Source organism: Physella acuta, unplaced genomic scaffold (genome assembly GCF_028476545.2).
Source record: "Physella acuta isolate Inbredline_101_S28 unplaced genomic scaffold, ASM2847654v3 ptg001257l, whole genome shotgun sequence".
In the NCBI taxonomy this organism is placed as follows: Eukaryota; Metazoa; Mollusca; class Gastropoda; family Physidae; genus Physella; species Physella acuta.
The window spans coordinates 1-18,697 of NW_026732772.1; the positions used below are offsets into that span (position 1 = coordinate 1).

Below are 18,697 nucleotides of genomic sequence, written 5' to 3' on the forward strand. Positions count from 1 at the left end.
CCCCCCCCACCAGGTGCAATGAACTTCTCCCGTTTCCACAAGGTCGTGCCAAGCCAAAACTCCAAAGTGCAGCGCCAAAGAATTAGCAGAGAAACCCGTCCAGGCTAGAGGAAGGTGAAGAAAGGTAACAATTTTTTTTTCTTCCTCTAGTGAACCAGCATCAGCCACGCCAAGTCATATCCGCATATTCATTCTGCTGCTCTGCTGGTATAATGTTGTAATGATAAAAAGTAAACTCCAACACCTGGTTTAGCCTTATTTATAAACAACGATACCAGATCAACGAATGCGGGAAGAGTTAAAAATAGGTTAGAAGAGCGTGACGTCCCCCCCCCCCCCCAACTCCTGAGACTCTCGGTAGAATAATTAATTTCTTGTATTTGTCCGTTGATGTCTTGATTTACATTTTGAGAAAGTTCATGCCATGATAAATGCAGTTGTTACAATATTTTTAATACATTCGACAACAGTGTCGATTGTACACAGGTAACAGAATAAGCGAACGGTAGACTACATTGTCAATAGAGTAGTCTTCATCATAAGTTGTTTTTTTTTTCCATTCGTGTCCAAGACACACGGGGCAGTTCAAGTAGAGTTCTTCTAAGTCAATGACCGGATGCGATGTTTAATCTAATCAAATAAATGAAGTGAAAGGGGGAGGGGGTACACCGTGAGGTACCGACATAGTGATTCCACTCAGTGGCGTAGCGAGGTCGGGTGTCACCCGATGCGGCACTTAATGGTGTCACCCCCCCCCCCCCCAGAGGCGTAGCGACCCTTCCCGGGGACAAACTTTAAAATTTTTTGATTTGCCCCCCCCCCCCCCCTCAAATTTACGATTTGCACCCCCTCTCACATTTTCGATTTGCACCCCCCCCCCCTCAAGTTTTTCTCTATATATTTTGCTATTTTTTGCCTTGGTGTCACCCCCCTAAATGGTGTCACCCGGTGCGCTCCGCACCTCCCCCCTCGCTACGCCTCTGATTCCACTGGACTCGGTAACATGAGACAGTAGCGGAGTGTATTTTCCAAGATCTTGAATAATACGTTTACCTACAGATTGCCTTTTAATATATCTAGGCCTATATACATTTTTAAGTGCAAACAAGCACTTTAGGCATGTCATGATTCTTAACAGGGTCTTCGACAATCTTTGGAGGAAATGAAGAGCGGATGATTATTTTTTCTAAAAAGACTTGCTGCCAGTGTTTCTTTCAAACTTTTTTCTCCTGGGGCGGATCATTTTGCGGGGGAGGGGAGGGGGGGGGCAGACATTGGTAAAAGTAAATATTTTCTATATAAATTCTGTTGGGGGGGGGGGGCGATAGACGTTTTTTGTGGGGGGGGGGGGGGAACTTGCTTGCTGCTTGTTAATTTTTTTTTTTTCTTCCTTCACGTTTGTAACGAAATTTTAACTTCAAAGCTTGATTTAAATTTTTTTTTTAATCTTACGTTTTTAAAAACTGGAATAGCACAACAGACAAACTGAGAACGAAACAAAGCAACCGTGAGATGGGCGCCAGTGTTGACACGCTAGGGGGCGACACAGTCTACAGCACGGCGTCTGAGGATGGGAGAGACAGTGAGTAGATTTGACTTTCTTAAAGAAGCCAGGTCCATAAGGTTTTAATAGTGATTCTCTATCCCATCACAAAGATGCCGAAGTCACAGTAACAGTTGAACTCTACTTCATCAGACCACGGACAGCTATTTTTAAAAGAGTAACTTTATCGAAATGCAAGGATGTATTTCAAAAAAGCTGAGGCGTGGTCCTTATTGTATTACTAGGCCAAAGGGGTCGTACATAAATGACGTCACATTCGTAGGGGAAGGGAGGGGTCCTTAATTTTGTGACGGTGTGTGATGAGGGGGAGGGGGGAGATGGTGTGACGTCACATTTTCGCATTATAAAAAAGCAATGTTAGAAAACGAATTTTATGCGTTATTTCACGCTTTAGAAAACTGTTTTAATAAATTGTAATAGGAATTGATTAAAATACTCCATGTAGACAGAGTTCATACAAGATTTTGGAAAAATGTCGTATTTTAAGAAAAATTCAACTGCAATTTTAAGGGGGGGGGTCTGGCTTTTAGCGTGGCGTCATTTATGGATGACCCAAAAGTTATAGAACCCTCAAATCCGGCTCTCGATACAGGGCCTTTGTAAAAAAAATTTAAAAAAAAGGTTCACAGGAAGATATCCCTTCAATAGTCTTTCATTTCCTTGGGTCAAAAGGTCACTGGAGCCAGAGAATTCTTAAAATAATTTTGACATGGGGCGGCGGAACTACAGAAAAACCCATTTAATCTGACCAGTGCCTACATATTTTTAAAGAGTATTTTCCTGACGAGATTTGTTGTTTAATTGTAAGCCTGTAGGCCGTACACATCCAACGTCATGCATAGCATAGCCTCCATGTTGATTTTTTTGTTATTACTACTTGTCTCTGTTGACAGGTGACGAGGCCTAGGGTTACCATAGAAACAACTGGCATCAATGACTCTCTTCCAAAGAAAGTGCCTGGGCGAGATAGTTTTACATTTTGCTACACCTCTACATAACTAATGTATTTTAAAAGTGTTACAATTTATATTACAAATAAGAAAGGTATTAAAAGAAATAAAAAATTATATACCACTGTTTTTTTTAAAAATGTTTTATGTGTAATATAATATCAATGACAAAAAGACTTTCGACAAATAATTATCAGAAACAGTACTGTTTATTAAAAGATTATAAACTGAATTAAGTATCTCATAGGTAAAATAACAAGGGAACATGGGTTTTATGATAGAGAGGTGTTGACAATGCTGACTGATTTTATTGTCTAACAGAGCAGGGAGTACTCATTATATAGGACAGTATTAGGTGTTGGAAAAATAAACAGAACATTTTAGAACATGTTATGAACACATGACAATTTCTTTTACATATCATTTGTTCTAGACACTTTACATGTTCTAACACACACTAAATGTTCTAGCGCACTTTATGTTCTAGAACACTATATATTTTCTTGCACACTTTATATATTCTAGCACTCATTATATATTCTAGCACACTTTACATTTTCTTGCACACTTTAAATATTCTAGCACACTTTATATGTTCCAGCACGCTTTAAATGTTCTAGCACACTTTATATGTTCTAGCACACTATATATGTTCTTGCACTCATTAAGTGTTCTATTACACTTTATATGTTCTACCACACCTTTTGTGTTCTTGCATACTTTAAATGTTCTAGCACTTTTTATATGTTCTAGCACACTCTAAATGTTCCAGTACACACCTCATGTTCTAGCACATATCAGCAATACATTATGTTACAGTATGTTGACATTACAATGATGTGAAATATCTTTCCAAATCAAATAAACATAACTCAAAAGCTCTAGCTAATGACATCTATTTATAGCCCAGTTTGCTACTGCTAAAACTGACTACTACTTAACATCAGCTGTTTCTTTCCTCTTTAGCTCTATCTGCCCATGAGCAAACTGGCACTCATCACTGGGCCTAGGGCAGCCTTCTGGGTGGTGGACATGGAACCAGCAGAGAGTTGTCTTCCTTGTGTCCCTCTGTTGCTTCCCCTTCAGTTTGTTTGGGTTTCTTCCCTTCCATGGGTCGGCTTGGGTGAAGTCCCTTAGTTGTACCTGACCTCCAGTTACTGTTGTCAAGTGAAGAAAATATTTAAACAGTCACTTTAAAGAGCATGAGGATAAATCAATAACAGATGAAGAATTCAAATTAAAAAATACTTAGTTAAACAATTACTTTCAAGTGTACAAGTAAGAAGTCAATAAGAGATAATTAATTATTTAATAATTTAAATAGAAAATATTTAGTTAATTAATTAATTAATTTCAAGCCTGTAAGTAACAAGCCAATAACAGATGAAGAATTTAAATAGAAAATATTTAGTTATACAATTAGTTTTAAGCGCATAAGTAAGAAGTCAATAATAGACTAAGAATTTAAATTAAAAGTATTTAAACAACTTTCAAGGCATAAGAATCTTAAGGGTAGCAAGTCAATCAATATATTGCAAAGACTTTAAATAAAAAAATATTCAGTTTAACAATAATTGCTTTCAACCACAAAAGAATCTTATAAGTACTGTCAATAAAAGACACAAAAAACAGATTTTGTGTGTGTAGATATATACAATTAAAGATACTCTTTGTTTTTGTACTGTGGTAAAAGAATTTTTTTTAATGAAAATAAATATTTAGTCATCATTTTTTTAAAAACCTTTCTCTACTTTTAAATAACATCATTTCAGTTTCGTTCTAATAACAAAACAAAAGAACACATCAAATATCAGGTAGGCCCCACTACTTTGATAAGTCAGTGCTTACCTTGAAACACATGGCTGTGGTTGCGCAACAAAGTCTGGAGACCTCCACACTCAGACTTGAGGGCATGTAGCGTTGGCTTGTCAAACAATTCCGCTACTTGGTTCAGCGGCACAGACCCTGATGTATGGAGCGAAGCAAAGTCAAGTCAAAAATTCACCGGTCAAAAGTTTTGTTATGTTTTTAAAACTTTATACCATTAGCATGAAAGTTTTGTAATTAGGTTTGTAAAATGAAAACAGTATAGATCCAAGAGGAAGTCACAGTGTCGTAGGTATTGGTGAATGACAAAATATTTGGTGAGAAATAAAACAGTCAGATACGACAGGCACAAGTGACATAAGAAACTAATTTAAACACACAGCAAAAGTTTTCATAAATGGTTTAAATTTTTATCTGATGGTTTTTTTAACAATGTGTGTACTTTAGTTAAAGATTCCTATTTCCCTTAACTCTTTTCCAATCAAATTTGTCAAAAATGTTGCTTATTGCAAACCATATTGTAGAATTAATACTTCCAAAATAATTTTTCGGATTTTCCTAAAAAAGGTATAATTTTTTTTTGTACACAACAACTACAAGTAGTATTTATAATAGTGGTTACCTCCCCTTCTCCAAGTCCTCCCAGTCTCCAGTGTCACCCTGACAGCATCAGGGGCATTCAGCACCAGCTGGAACACGGCGCTGACTATCTGCAGCTTGATGTGCTCCGGCACGCTCTGACAGTTCCTCACTCTCTCCTCCGCCCTCGGCTGGAACTCCGCCGCCCACTGTTTAGCCCCGCCCAGCGAGACGCCGTCCACTGAATTGTTTCCAATGCTGTTCCTGGAATCCATGGATTCTGACACTTTTTCACAGCTGCTGTAGGAGTTTGCGGATTCACCCGTACATGTCACGGCAGAACATTGTGTGTTATCTGTATCTGCTTGTTGATTACAGGAACTGTCTGCTGATATATGCCTGCAGGATGCACTACTGTTCTTTATTTTTTTGACCTGATGACTCGTTGCGTCTAACCTTTGAAGTGGACCAGGGTCAAGGTTATCACATTTTCTTTTATCTGTGACCAGAGGATTCGAAATTTCTCCTGGCGCTGAGCTAAGGTCAGGTTCATAGTTCAACTCCATGTCCACGTCACTACAGTCCCCTGGTTTTAGCTGAGGTGGGTGAGCTAATCTTTCAGTTTGGCAAGTAACCTCTGACCCCTGACCCTGGGTACCAGCCTGTGACCCCTGACTACCAGAGTCTGACCCCTGAAGCTGTGAGCACTCAGCAGACTGGGCCCTCTTTGCTGGGATGTACGGGTACTTCTGCCTGTGTGAGATCAGACTGTGGCTGTGGGTTGTCCTCTTGTCTATGAAGGCTTGCCTCTCCACATCAGCCACAGGTTCTTCCTCCTTCTTGTACTTCCTCGCACGGCCAATAAAACAAATCTGGAATGAATTAAACAAAAACTAAGTGAAATGTATCCAACTGAAATAAGAATATGTGATTACAGTTGGTTTTTTAGTTAATTATAATATATATATATATATATATATATATATATATATATATATATATATATATATATATATATATATATATATATATATATATATATATATATATATATTATAATAACAGTATTCAAAAAATGGAAATATCAAAATGAATGCAAATTTTAAAAAATCTCTGTTGAGAGTCTATTAAAGTATTTCATTCATTGAAAGTAATATCATTAGAATATAATAAAACTTTAAAATTTTATTTTAAAAACTGAAGTTTAAAAAATTAACAAATAATTTTTTTAAAAATCTATATTTTTGAGTCTATATTTTAATTATTCAATAATTAGTGCTTTTTAGACTGAATTAAAAAAACTCAAATTAAATTAACAATAATATAAAATTTAAATGTAAATAAAATCAAATAACCTCAACCATCAAGACAAATACACTAACGTAAAGATTTTAAAATGTGTTGCTAGTTGTCAGCTACTTCTTTAGCTATTGAAATTGGGGACAAGAATTAACCCTTTAATGCCCTTGTGAAATATTTTCTAAAGTAACTTATGTTGTGTCAGCTTAAAAATTAACCATTATCAAGTCGTTCTACAGTGATTATGATGCAACATGTTTATTTCTAAATTATTCTCGTTTAGCTGACTTTTGGCCAGTCAAAAATTCACTCAGGCACTATAGGGTTAAAGGTCATCAACACACCCTCTTTGTTGACGGTATCCTCAGTGTATCAGACTCGGGGTGAAAGCCGCAGTACGACACAATCTCCTTCACGTAGTCCAGGTAGGACTCGTAGCGACTTTTCCCCTTCTCACTGACACCAAATTTCCCGACAAAATCATGGTGGCAGCATGGCAAGACAAAAAAACAACAGTCGTAGGAGGACCTGAAAACAAACAGAAATGTTAAACATTGATAAAAGAAATTAGAGGGGACGGGGTGGTCTAGCGCAGGGGTCTCCAAACTACGGCCCGCGAAGTCCTCTCATCCGGCCCGCGGAGATCTTTTTGTCCAAAGAAAAATCGGTTGTTGGTGATGGCTGAGGAACTTTACCCAGAAAAATCAAAGACATACCTGGAAGAAACTGGCCCCCGAACTGAAATTTGATAGTTAATGCGGCCCTCGGACTGAAAAGTTTGGAGACCCCTGGTCTAGCGGTAGACTGCTCACCTGAAAGCCTCAACTTTGAATCTAGGCTCAAGTAAGTAGAACGGTCCTGAATACACCAAGCTCTAGTGGGTACGTAACACATGTTAAGGAAAGTAAGGCAGCTGGGCATAGTGCTGACCAGATTATCCACTCGTATGAGATGGTCATTGTAATAGATTAACTCTACTTCAACTGCCCCATGTGTCTTAGGCACCAACAGGAAAAGATGATGAAAAGTAGTCAGAAATATTCACACTGTCAAGTCGGCCAGTCAAGAAAAAATTTCTAACAAATAATTGCTAACATGTAACAGATGGCATTATACTACTGTTTCTTCTTCTTTACATTTAATCAAAATAAAAGTTGAAACATTTGATTGTGGCTAAAGAAGCGCCTCAGAACCTGAATGTGTCTAAATAAAAAGTTTTTGTTTCAAGATTACTTAGCACAAAGTGTAGACAAAAAAGTGAGTTTGCTTTATCTACCACATTGAACAAGTAAAAATACATTACATTAGGAGGACCAACATATCATAACGTTACTATAAACCTACCCAACACATCGTACACTTAATATACCCACACATCCATACATAACTCCAACAGTACACAAAAACCAACACTTCCTTATAACATCCCTTCTTCTTTCTTTTCTTCTTTGTTCTTAACTATAATTTTGGAGAGGATTTCCTTCAACAGAGTTGAGTACTGACGCCGTCTTCAACCTGCATTTCTTTCTGAATTTAGCGCTTTCATAGTCTTTGTCCACCCAAGAACAATTTGCAAGGTAGCAGTTGTTTGGTTTAGAAGTTTTCTCTCCTAGATGGGTTGTTTTTCCCCAGCAATTGATCCTCATCTGCCCGGGGTCTGAACTTAGAACCTTTAGGTTAGCAATCATGTATTCTTCCCCTCGCCCACATTGGCCACAGCAAAATCTCATTCACCCAACACACCACAGCAGCTGGTAACTTCCTGTTGTATACTTTAACCAGCCCTCACAACACAAAAGAGCCAACACAATACTGAACTCTTTGATCGTCTCACCTGGCAGCTATTACTGGAATCCATGGAGTGAGCTCATCACTGTGGTTGCCAATGATCCAGTCGTAGTCTGGGAACAAATGATCAGCAGAGGGACTGATGGTTTCTACCTGTGTGCCATACAGTAAGAGCTTACTTGTGTAATACAGAAACAACTGACATGAGCAATACAGAAAAAAACTGACATGAGCTATACAGAAACAACTGACATATGGACATATGAGAAAAATAACAGTCACAATACAGAAACAACTTATATGAGCAATACATAAACAACTGACGTGAAAATCATGTGTAATACAAAAATAACTTACATGTGAAAAAATATGTGCAATACATAAACAAGTTACATATGAACAAAATTTGCAGTACAGAAACAAAAAACATCAAAAGAATACATTACAATTTACATGAGAAAAAAACAATCTGAGCTATCCACATATTCTGCAGATTGCTGCTTCATAGTAACTAATATGGAAAAGAACTCAAAACTATCAACAATCTTGTAACAGTATGAATAAATGGAGTTATTTAAAATTCAGAACCACAAAGAGAAATGAAACAAAACATGCCTTACCCTGAGGTCAATGTCAGGACCAAATGTGTCCCAGATGTTTCTCTTCCTCAAGTCAATCCCCAGCCCCTTATGCTGGGAATTAAAGATAAAATATTGACAAATTAAAGGCCAAGATTTTGTCAGATATCCCATGCACAAAAATTATTACAATGCAAGGCTATTGATTGTTTTTAAAAACTAGTGGGAAAAAAAATCATTTAAAAAAATGACGTAGGCCTATATGTTGAAAAGAAATGATCAAACAATTACCCCTTCTTTAGTGAGAATGTAAACAAGTAATCCATTTCCACAGCCCAGGTCTACAAAGCTTTGTTTCTTTGATATCCCTTTCTTTTTGCGATCCTCTTCCCATATCAGCTGTGACAAGTAATGGGTGAAAATGTTAAAGTGCCGAAGTAATAGGTAAAAATGTTAAAGTGCCGATTTCTATGTGGCCATATTTGAAAAAGTTTTTCACAAAATCTAAAATAATAGAAAATTATAATTTTTAACTTGGACATGAAACATTCATATATATTCTATTTTAATCATCCTTTAAAGAATGGTAACCAAAATACTATGCCATTTTAAAAAGGGTAAATATTTTTGCTAGATCAATTTTTGTGAAAAACCATGAAGAGAAAATATTGCTAATTTAGTTACCAAGAGATATGCAGCTATAGCCACATCTTCATAAACAAACTTTTTAGGATCTGTTCTCTCTGTCCAATTCTGAAATATTACATAGTGGTTACAAAGGAACTGAGCATAAACAATTGTTAAATAAAAGCACTGTCCTCCCTCAACAAAAACACTGAGTACCTTATCAGATCTAACAGGCCATATGATAGATAATATTGAATTAATCTGTCTTGGTGACTCCCAAGATGATGCAGTCAATTCAGTTACTTCTACATGCACTGATTTGAGTCAGTTATTCTCGTTTAAATTTAAGAGCTTGTGTCTTTTTTTTTTGCAACATAAGCTGAATAAAATTTTAAGAATACAAAAAATTTGAAAAAATAAAGCAGAAACCAAAACTCCACCATCAGATTGTTTTAGAAAAATTTTAAAAGTCCACACAATTCAAGATAGAATATAAAAACAAACCTTGACTAAATCTCTTCCATAACAGTTTTTAAGTCTGACATAAGTGTCTTTGTACTTGTCAATGGGGACCAGGGTCAAGGATGTAGCTGAGGTTGAAATGTCATTGATGTGAGACCAAATGACTAGTTTTTCCAGCAGAGTAGAGTGTAGCCAATGGGACGACAACTGCCTGCGAGTTTCTTCATTTTCTTCATGATCACATGACCAGGATAGGACAATCTCATTCACCTGGGCCCAAGCTGGGCTAAAATAAAAACAAATTTAATGCTTTATACAAAAATAGTAGTATTTCAAACAAGTTTTATTTTTATTTTTCTATGGTATATACATTTGCTATATGTTATTTTTTATGTTAAAATATCAGATAGATTTAATTTTGAAAAAAAAAAAAGCAGGTGTTAGTATAAGTATGAAGTCGAAGTGCCACTTAAGGTAACATCAAAAGGCTTTCAACATAAAATATAGTGACTTACAAAGTTTCATTAATTTTTTGGAACTGAAAGCAGTACTTGAGTTCAAATGTAGGGGCAATACTTTCCCTGACTCCAACACAGTCTTGTCCAACAGGTATAAAACTAACTGATGCTCTTTCTTTATCTATGAAGTTGTAAAAATAAATAAGTTGTAAATAAAAGATCAAGGAGGAATATAGGCTATAGCTTTATAGTTCACCGGGCAAAATCACTAATAGTAGTTGTAGTAGTAAAAATCCATTTAACACTCTTACTTTAACACTTTGACCCCAGGCACGTTTGTCCAATTGCTATTGCTCATGTTTAGATTTTAATATGCACTGGCTGTGACCCCTTAAAAGGAGCTGACAAGAAATGTGAGCGAGCGAGAAGCAGGCGACAATTTTTAGAATTTTAAATACAGATAGGGCCTATAGATTTTTAAAAATATAGTCTAAAATGGTACTCTCTTTATGGACTCAAAAGTCACTCGTCAACTGGGACGGATTTTCTCCAGGTGATAAGAAAAAGTGAGCGGCGATCATAGGAACAAGGATGTTTAGATTTGTGAATATTTTAATTCTAAGAAATGTAAACTAGATCAAAGAACAACATAAAACAGTGTTTTAAAAACACTCATGATATACCTAGATCTACTTGTTAGGTTTATAAATTTTCTTCTCGCATATGTGGTGAAAAAACCCACAAAAAGCATGAAATAAAAATAATGTTTTGCACATTGCGTTTCACATTTTCTTAAGATTTACCCCCTCGCCATTTTGCATCTTGCAATTTACCAACAGTCTACTAACACTACAGTAGCTGACCCTGTAATCTCTCACAGTTAACAGGAAAGTCTAACTAGTCTAACTCAATACCTAAACTTAAGAATAAATTTCTTTTTATTCCTGATAAAAAATAAAATTTAGATTAAGATCTAGATTCTAGATTAGATCTAGACTCTATATCTCTAGATCTAGATTAGAGACTCACCATAAACAACAGCCTCTAAAAGTTTTGGAAAGAACTCAGATTTTGGAACTAGTTCTCTAATAATCAAAACAAAAGGCGTGGTTTCATCAGCCAAGTCTGTAAAATGTAAATGTTCTTGTACATCATTTAATCTGCAGCAATTATTCTGCAAAACTTCCAGCACCTCCGTTTTAGAATGAAGTCGGTACACTTGGTTTATCTTGGATCCGCAAAGTCGTCTGTTCACGACGTGGGGTTTGTTGACCCAAATGGAAACAGACTTTAAAAACAGCTGTTCTGTTCCTTTTGTCGTTTGTTCCTTTTTGCATTTATCACATGAAGTAAAATTAAGGGGATCATTATTTATTGAGACGTTCATTGTGAGGCAGAATTATCTTGTTAAATTAAACTTATAAGGTTACAAACAGCAGTGGAAAATAAAAGGTAAACATGTTGCCAAGGGCGGTCTACTAACCGAGTTTTAGAATACTTTTCAAATATGAGACAAGATGAAGTGGTGAAGCTTAGCACAAAATACTAAATAGCAAGCTAAGTAAGATTTTGTCATTAGGAAATGTATGTCACTCTAAGCAAAATAGTCAATATAGATTTAGATCTACATACAATAATTTTTAGAAATTATATTTCAAAACAACCTTTATATTCTTTCAGTAGGCATTGGTAGATCTATATAGACTAGTACTAATTAAACAAATGGTTATTAGTATTACTACTAATTTTTACTACCGGGTCAACAATTGACCCGTGAGTTGTAAACAAAAGTCGAAGAGTAAATCAGCCAGTAAGTAAAATACTAGATTCTAAATGCATTGATTTCTAGTTCTAATTCTAGTTTGTTACTAAAAACTACTATAGATCTTGGATGTAGATTCTTGTACTCTAGTCTACTACTACACAATAATAATTGATGAATAGTGAAAGCTTAGAAGTCGGGTTTTGATTTTAGTTTAGAAAGTGACGAAGTCTTGTGTTAGTTGTTTGGGTAATCTATCGTTTTGGGTACGTAAAATCGCCCGCTGCTATTATAATTAATGTACGAAAACGTTACCTCATTGTCAAGGCTGTAATAGAAGTATATTGTGATATGTTTGTGTCAAATATTATAGATAAATGAATAATAAACCTAAATCAATGGCTAAATATATCAATATAGGCCAGAAATTAACTTTAAACAGCAGTGTCTGCAAGCAAGATTTCCAATATAAACAGCAGCCATTTGTAAAATAGAGTGACTTCCGCCTGAATCTTGCGCTTTAAGTCTATAAAAATAAAACTTTAACAAGATGGCTGCTATAGTAAATGAGCATGGTTGCATCTGTTGGAAACATCGCTAGTCTTCATTTATTACTGAAAAGTTTTAATTCAATCGTTTAAAAACAGGTACTTAAATGAAACAAGGAAACATTTTTGTATTTTTAAAGCATAAATCCTCCTCAAAATGTGAAATAATTATTAAAATGTAAGGAGTCACCTGTTTTTCACATTACTAGTCGCGGGCAATTTTACGTACCCAAAACGATAGATTACCGTTGTTTGTTAGTTAAGTTGTACTGTTGTTTGTACTTGTAAGTTGTTATTTTAGTCTTGTTATTACGGTAATCTATCGTTTTAGGTATGTAAAATCAGCCGAGACTAGTCTAGTTATGTGAAAAAAGGTCACTCATTAAATTTTAGTAATTATTTCATATTTTAAAGAGGATTTTCGGATTTATGTTTTGAAAGTTACAAAAATATTATCAAAGTTTCATTATCATTAATGTTTAATGTAGCTGTTTTTTAAACAACTGTATTAAAACATTTCAGTAGAAAATAATAACTAGCGATGTTTTTATCAGATGCAGTCAAGCTTATTTACTTTTAGCAGCCATCTTGTTTAGGTTTGTTTTTGGTAAAATTATAATTAGAGATTCAGGGGAAACCACTCTTATTTACAGATGGCAGATGTTTATATAGCAAATCTTGCTCGCAAACACCTCAGTTTAAAGTTAATTTCTGGCCTATATTGATACATTTAGCCATTGATTTTGGTTTATTATTCAGTTACCTCTAATATTGGACACAAATATATCACAATTTACTTCTATTAAAGCATTAACAATGAGGCAACTTTTCCGCACATTACTAGCGTTGGCCAATTTTACGCACCTAAAACTATAGATTATCATTGTTACTTGTGTTAGTGTAATTACTGTAATAGTGTGTCAGTGACTGTTTTACTAATTTACTTATTATATTATATATAAATTAATTTAAACTATGTATTAAAATGTAAAAAATTAATTTTTTTTTATTTAACTTATGTTTTTTACCAACAATTTCAGAAAAATGATGTAGCCTGCTGCATAGGAATTTCTCAGCACTTTTCTTATAAACCAAGAAAATGAATAAACTGGAAAAAATGTCATTTCCAGCCAGTTTTGACAACATAGAAGCATTTAAGACTAAAGGAACAGTGTTGACCTTAAAAGAAGCAGCATTAGCCTCAAACACACCTGTGGAAAAATTAACAGAAAACTTGGCTGTTGTCGTTTGTTGTTATTGTTTATTTATTTTAAAATTGAATCATTATCTAGTCCAGGCACATTGTCCTGAATTGGAAAATACTCAGTTGTATCTCCCCTCCTACTGTGATGTATATATGCTAAGGGAGTATTGTTTTCTTGGTGATAAAGCCTGTTACACTAAAGCTACGGAAGCCAAATATTTTTATTCATTGATGAAATCGCCAAGTTTATACAGCAGTAGCCAAAACAAAAAGCTTTGTGAAAAGTTGCTGAAATATTTGTCAAAAAACCTCAGTTCTCAGTCTAAAATGATCACATCCCCAAAGAGGGTTGAAAGAGCAATTATAAGTATGCGAACCACTAAAGAACCCAGCAGTTTAAAACAAAGCAATCCATCATATACAGTTACCCAGAATACACTGGTTCAAGATAGCACCACCACTGAAACAAATAATTCTACATCTGATCAGTTAGCATTGTTATCAGCTTATAATGAAACACAAATTGAGCAATGGCTAGTGAAGAATTTTGAAAGTCATTCAAAGATGTAAGATTTTGTTGCTTTAAATTTTATATTTAAGAAATCACATTAAACACATTAAAAATTTCTAAATATTTACAAAATGTAAGCAGTCTGTGAATAAAATACCAATGGGTTTTAGTTTGCTTTAATTTAAATTATATTTTAGGAACATTTATTAATTATTGTTTCTATTTATGAAAATGTAGAAGTATGCGCTGATTCACCATGATTTTTTAAAATCAGAAATTTTTTTACATGCATTTTTTACTTGAACTAGTTTTTCTTTGCAGTACTAGAGATGCCCAGATTGCATACTGGTGTTTGGTATTCCTGGTGTGCCTTATGCTTCTGGCTATGTGGTGTCTAAGAGGTTTTCACAACCGCAATACTAGAAAAAAGTCTGTTTCCTGTCTCGAAGAATCTGATTTGTTAACTGTAAATGGTATGTGATACCTGTAAAAATTAACCAACAGTTTATAACCAAAACCATTTCTGTCCGTCATCTTCTATTTTGTTAGCCACGTTTGAAACATTACAAAAATAAAATTATGTTAATGAATTAAAATATTTGGGTTTAGAAAAAAATAATTCAGTAGATTAGTACATTATCAAATTGAGATTTTTTTCTTCCTGCATTCTAGCTCTGTTGGTATCATACTATTAAAAAAATACATTGAATATTTCCTGCATATATTTTAATAAGAACCAATTTATTATGTTTGTTTTCCAGAACTGGTCTTAAAGAAAGCTCAATACCTACCAATGTTCAACAAGAAAGATAGAGTGGTTGAAGTATTTGTTCATGATTGCGGAACAGATCCTTGATACGTTTACATCATTTACATTTGTTTTAGTTTAATTTTTTAATAATTACTTACAAGTGCCATTGTATAATTTTAGACTGGGTATTTTGATCTTTATATATATTTATATATTTATGTGTAGAACTGCACAATCTAATGGCTATTTGTATGTTATACCTCTTTTATGTTTGAGAATTTTCATAGAACAATGTTTCTCTGGAGATTTCCTAGAGAACATTTTATTTTCTTGATTTAATTTAGATAAACATGAGAGAAAAAGTTGATTATATAGAATTAAGTAAAGAAAATATAGTCATAATTTTGATGCTTCTTTAACAACACATCTGGTTACATTACTAAAGTGTTCATTTCTATGTGACACCTTGAATTATGTTTGAAAATAATCTCCTTGTCATTGAAAGTTTATGTAGTACTAACAGTGTGTTCAACTAGGGCAGGATGTTTAGTAATTCTAAATGACTACTACTTTGAATTCATGTCATAGGATTATTGCCCATGTATTTTAGATTTGTATGATTTTTTTTGTGCATGCGCTTAAGTTTAAAGACCTGTCTATTACAATTGTAAAGTACAATCAGTCAAAAACTTAGACATATCGCTTGTTGGAACATACTTTTTGGATTTCTGAGTCATAAAGTTTATTTTAGCTATTTATTTACATTATGTACCAATATATGGTACCAGCTAGTTTTAACATTTACACGTAAAGCATTTATCATATATGCTGTGATACATTCATTTATACAAAATGTTCAATTGTAATCCATTTTCAATTTATTTTTGCAGTAATTAAGATTGTTTTTTTAGTTAAAATAATGTACATGAAAATAGATAAAATTGATTAAATATATAAAAATTGTTCTCAAATTTACCTTAAATTTTCTACAGTCTGTTTTCTGATACCTAATTAGCCATTACTCATTTTACTTCAACTGTCAGACTAAAAAAAAATTTATTTCTTTAATTAGAAATGCCCACTGATTTTCTCATTGCAACCTTGAATTTAATTTATATTTCTCTATATTATATGGGCATTATATATTTTTTTTTTCATCACTGTATATTTTATTTTAATGCAAAAGGATTAGGCCCCTATTTAAAAATAATTTTGTTTTCTGCATTATTAACTCTGTGCTTTTTAAAATTAATTTTCACTTTGCTATCGTTAGATTACATAACACTATTGTAATAATGCTTTTATAATTGCTATTGTGGTTTTGGATGCTAGTTGTTTTAAAATGGGTGAAGGTTTAGATATTTTCAATTGTTGATCAGCGTGCAGTATTCAATGTTTTTATTGTTACCATTACCCAAGTCAAAGTTGAATCCCACCTGAATTGTCTAGCCTTAAAAATGTACTGGTCTTGTCTTGTTCTTTTTTAATTTTAGTGTTGAAAGGGATTCCCTCCAACACAATTAAAAATTACATGTCAACTGGTTATGCGCCATATAGGCAGTTGATTCCGATTTCAGCCTGCTTTTCTTTTAGGATTTGCTTCCATAGCCTTTGTCCAACAAAGAACAAACTACAAGGCAGCAGTTGTTTGATTTTGGAGTTGTCTCTCCTAGAAGTGTTGCTGCCCCTAGCTATCAAGCCTCAATTGCCCAAAGGTTCGAACTTGAGACTTATCGGTTTAGCAACCATGAGCTTTAATGACTCGACCATGCCGACCCCTAATGTACTGCTTCTATTTTAGATTTTTAAAAATGCTGATTGTGTTTAAATACTTAAGCTTTAAAAACTTACACAAGTACTTATATATTGAAAATAATTTTACACTGTAAACAAGTCCATCTTAATTTACAGTTTCTGTAAGTTCTAAAACAAGTGATAAACTCTATTACTAATTCTTACATTTTATTATGAGTTTAAAATTCCCAATTTATTTATCATTTATTGTTTTAAAATAAGTTCTATTGATTGTCACTGTGAAACACTTTTTATATATTTTTATAATCTGTAAACACAAAGTGATAAAAAAGAGTAAAAAGTTTGAAATATTCTAATCTACAAATGCACTGTTGTATACTTAGATGTGTGGGGGATTACCTCCCTTGTTCTGTTAACATGAGAGACTAGTGTTAGCTGTCAATTAAGTGATGAATCCTGTTTTTTCTTAGCCCAAATTTTACAGTTAAAATAGCATTGAAACTTTTTTCATAAGTATATACTATTACGACTTATTGGAACATAAGAGCAAAGTTATTTGTCATTTTTGTTATAGTTATACATAATTATTAATTTTAATTTTGTTGTTTAACTTTTTTTTTTGTAAAACAGCATTTAACAGTTAAATCAAGAACCATGTTGAAAATTAAGTCTACTAATTAATGGTGTATAGTCTATTACATCAATTTAATTTATTTTTATTTTACATCTTTTAAAATGTTTTGATTTATGTACTTCAGTTTTAAAAACAAAATTGGATGCAGATAGTAGTAATAACATGTTTTTTAATGACATTAAATCTTTGAACAGAGTAACTTTTACAATCTCAAATCATTACAATTACACGTTTTTTACATATTTCCCTTATTAATTTGTTTTTACTAGTCAAAGATGTATTTTAACTTTTGCTTTGAAAATGTATAGTTAATTAAACTATTACATATTAATTGCATACCAAAAATTGAATCCTTTAGTCAGTTTATCAGCATATTTAAACAATTTACACCTCTTGTTTGTTGTAAGTATTGTGCAATAAGAAAAACATTTTGTTTTCACCAAAGATATACTTTACTCTGTGCATTTAAGGTTAAACTTATTTTAATCATAAATAGTGGAATTGTGTAAGTAGCGGTAGATAATATTCATGCCTAGTAAATATATTTCATGTTATATTTCATAGTACAAAAAAGGTGACTGATTTCAATAAAAACTTATTTTCTGTGAATCTGGGTTAGTACTTTTTTTACAAGCTTTTAATTAGTTTGCAGTGTCTTTTTGTTTGTTTGTTTGTTGGTCTTAGCCAAATCTTGAAACTCAAAATTGACCCACTTTTAATGCAGGGACTTCGTTCAAACTTTCCAGATACATTCCTCTTCAATGACTATACAAGTCTATCTATTTATTAATTTAATTAGATGTTTAATTAGTCCTTAAAAATTATTTAAACAATTACGAACCTAAGGGGGGGGGGGGTATAACAAAATTAAATCCCTCGATAGATTATTATTTTCAATAACCGAAGGGGAGATAACTAGCTAAAAGCTATCACCCTAACAACTTGGTGAGCTGTGGTTGACGCGAATGTTTACAATCGTAGAGCTGGTCGATCTAATGTAGGCCATTAGGGGCATTTAAAAGTTTTTAAACCTTTGAAGCTAAGGGGAGGTAACAATATTAAGAACGCTGTCGTCTGTAAAATATGGTCATGAATAGCTGCTTTCACAGGCAGATAATTGTCTTTCAAATATTGCGAGTTACTGATGGTGTTTTAAAGCAAATAATTTTAGCTTTATCAACTTCATAAACTAGGAATTACTAAAAAGTAGAAAAATAAAACTATCATAAAAAACATTTATAGTAAAAAGCTTTGGTCGCTCATGAAATCTTTTACATATTTTAGCAACAAAAGCTTTTATGAACTAAAGCAAATTCATTTTATTTTCAGTGCAGTTAAAAGTTTAATTTTATGTTAGTTTTATTTAAAATTGATTACTTAGCTAATTAATTCTCTTATTA

At 33.5% G+C, this 18,697-nt stretch overlaps 2 protein-coding genes across 2 annotated transcripts; one reads left to right on the forward strand and one right to left on the reverse strand.

Moving 5' to 3' along the window:
• Positions 1-2,725: 2,725 nt before the first annotated feature.
• LOC131957691 (putative tRNA (uracil-O(2)-)-methyltransferase) lies at positions 2,726-11,819 on the reverse strand. The gene is made up of 11 exons (XM_059322434.1): positions 11,162-11,819; positions 10,190-10,313; positions 9,717-9,960; positions 9,270-9,338; positions 8,877-8,984; positions 8,628-8,699; positions 8,054-8,160; positions 6,564-6,747; positions 4,964-5,792; positions 4,363-4,479; positions 2,726-3,671 (listed from the first exon to the last, which is right to left on the reverse strand). Exons 1-11 carry the CDS (start codon positions 11,517-11,519, stop codon positions 3,448-3,450), a joined length of 2,436 nt encoding a protein of 811 aa, XP_059178417.1. The 5' UTR covers positions 11,520-11,819; the 3' UTR covers positions 2,726-3,447.
• A 1,669-nt stretch (positions 11,820-13,488) lies between these two features.
• On the forward strand, positions 13,489-15,799 carry LOC131957688 (uncharacterized). The gene is made up of 3 exons (XM_059322431.1): positions 13,489-14,212; positions 14,479-14,630; positions 14,919-15,799. Exons 1-3 carry the CDS (start codon positions 13,542-13,544, stop codon positions 15,011-15,013), a joined length of 918 nt encoding a protein of 305 aa, XP_059178414.1. The 5' UTR covers positions 13,489-13,541; the 3' UTR covers positions 15,014-15,799.
• Positions 15,800-18,697: the final 2,898 nt, after the last annotated feature.

What these genes read in the sequence shown, in the direction of transcription:
- LOC131957691 (XM_059322434.1), bottom strand. Translation starts at nt 11,519, where the DNA reads ATGAACGTCTCAATAAATAATGATCCCCTTAATTTTACTTCATGTGAT. An exon ending in GTCCTGACATTGACCTCAGG is followed by an intron (nt 8,161 to 8,627) that starts GTAAGGCATGTT and finishes TATGGCACACAG; the next exon opens with GTAGAAACCATCAGTCCCTC. An exon ending in GAGGACTTGGAGAAGGGGAG is followed by an intron (nt 4,480 to 4,963) that starts GTAACCACTATT and finishes TCCATACATCAG; the next exon opens with GGTCTGTGCCGCTGAACCAA.
- LOC131957688 (XM_059322431.1), top strand. Translation starts at nt 13,542, where the DNA reads ATGAATAAACTGGAAAAAATGTCATTTCCAGCCAGTTTTGACAACATA. An exon ending in TTTGAAAGTCATTCAAAGAT is followed by an intron (nt 14,213 to 14,478) that starts GTAAGATTTTGT and finishes TTTTCTTTGCAG; the next exon opens with TACTAGAGATGCCCAGATTG. An exon ending in TGATTTGTTAACTGTAAATG is followed by an intron (nt 14,631 to 14,918) that starts GTATGTGATACC and finishes TTTGTTTTCCAG; the next exon opens with AACTGGTCTTAAAGAAAGCT.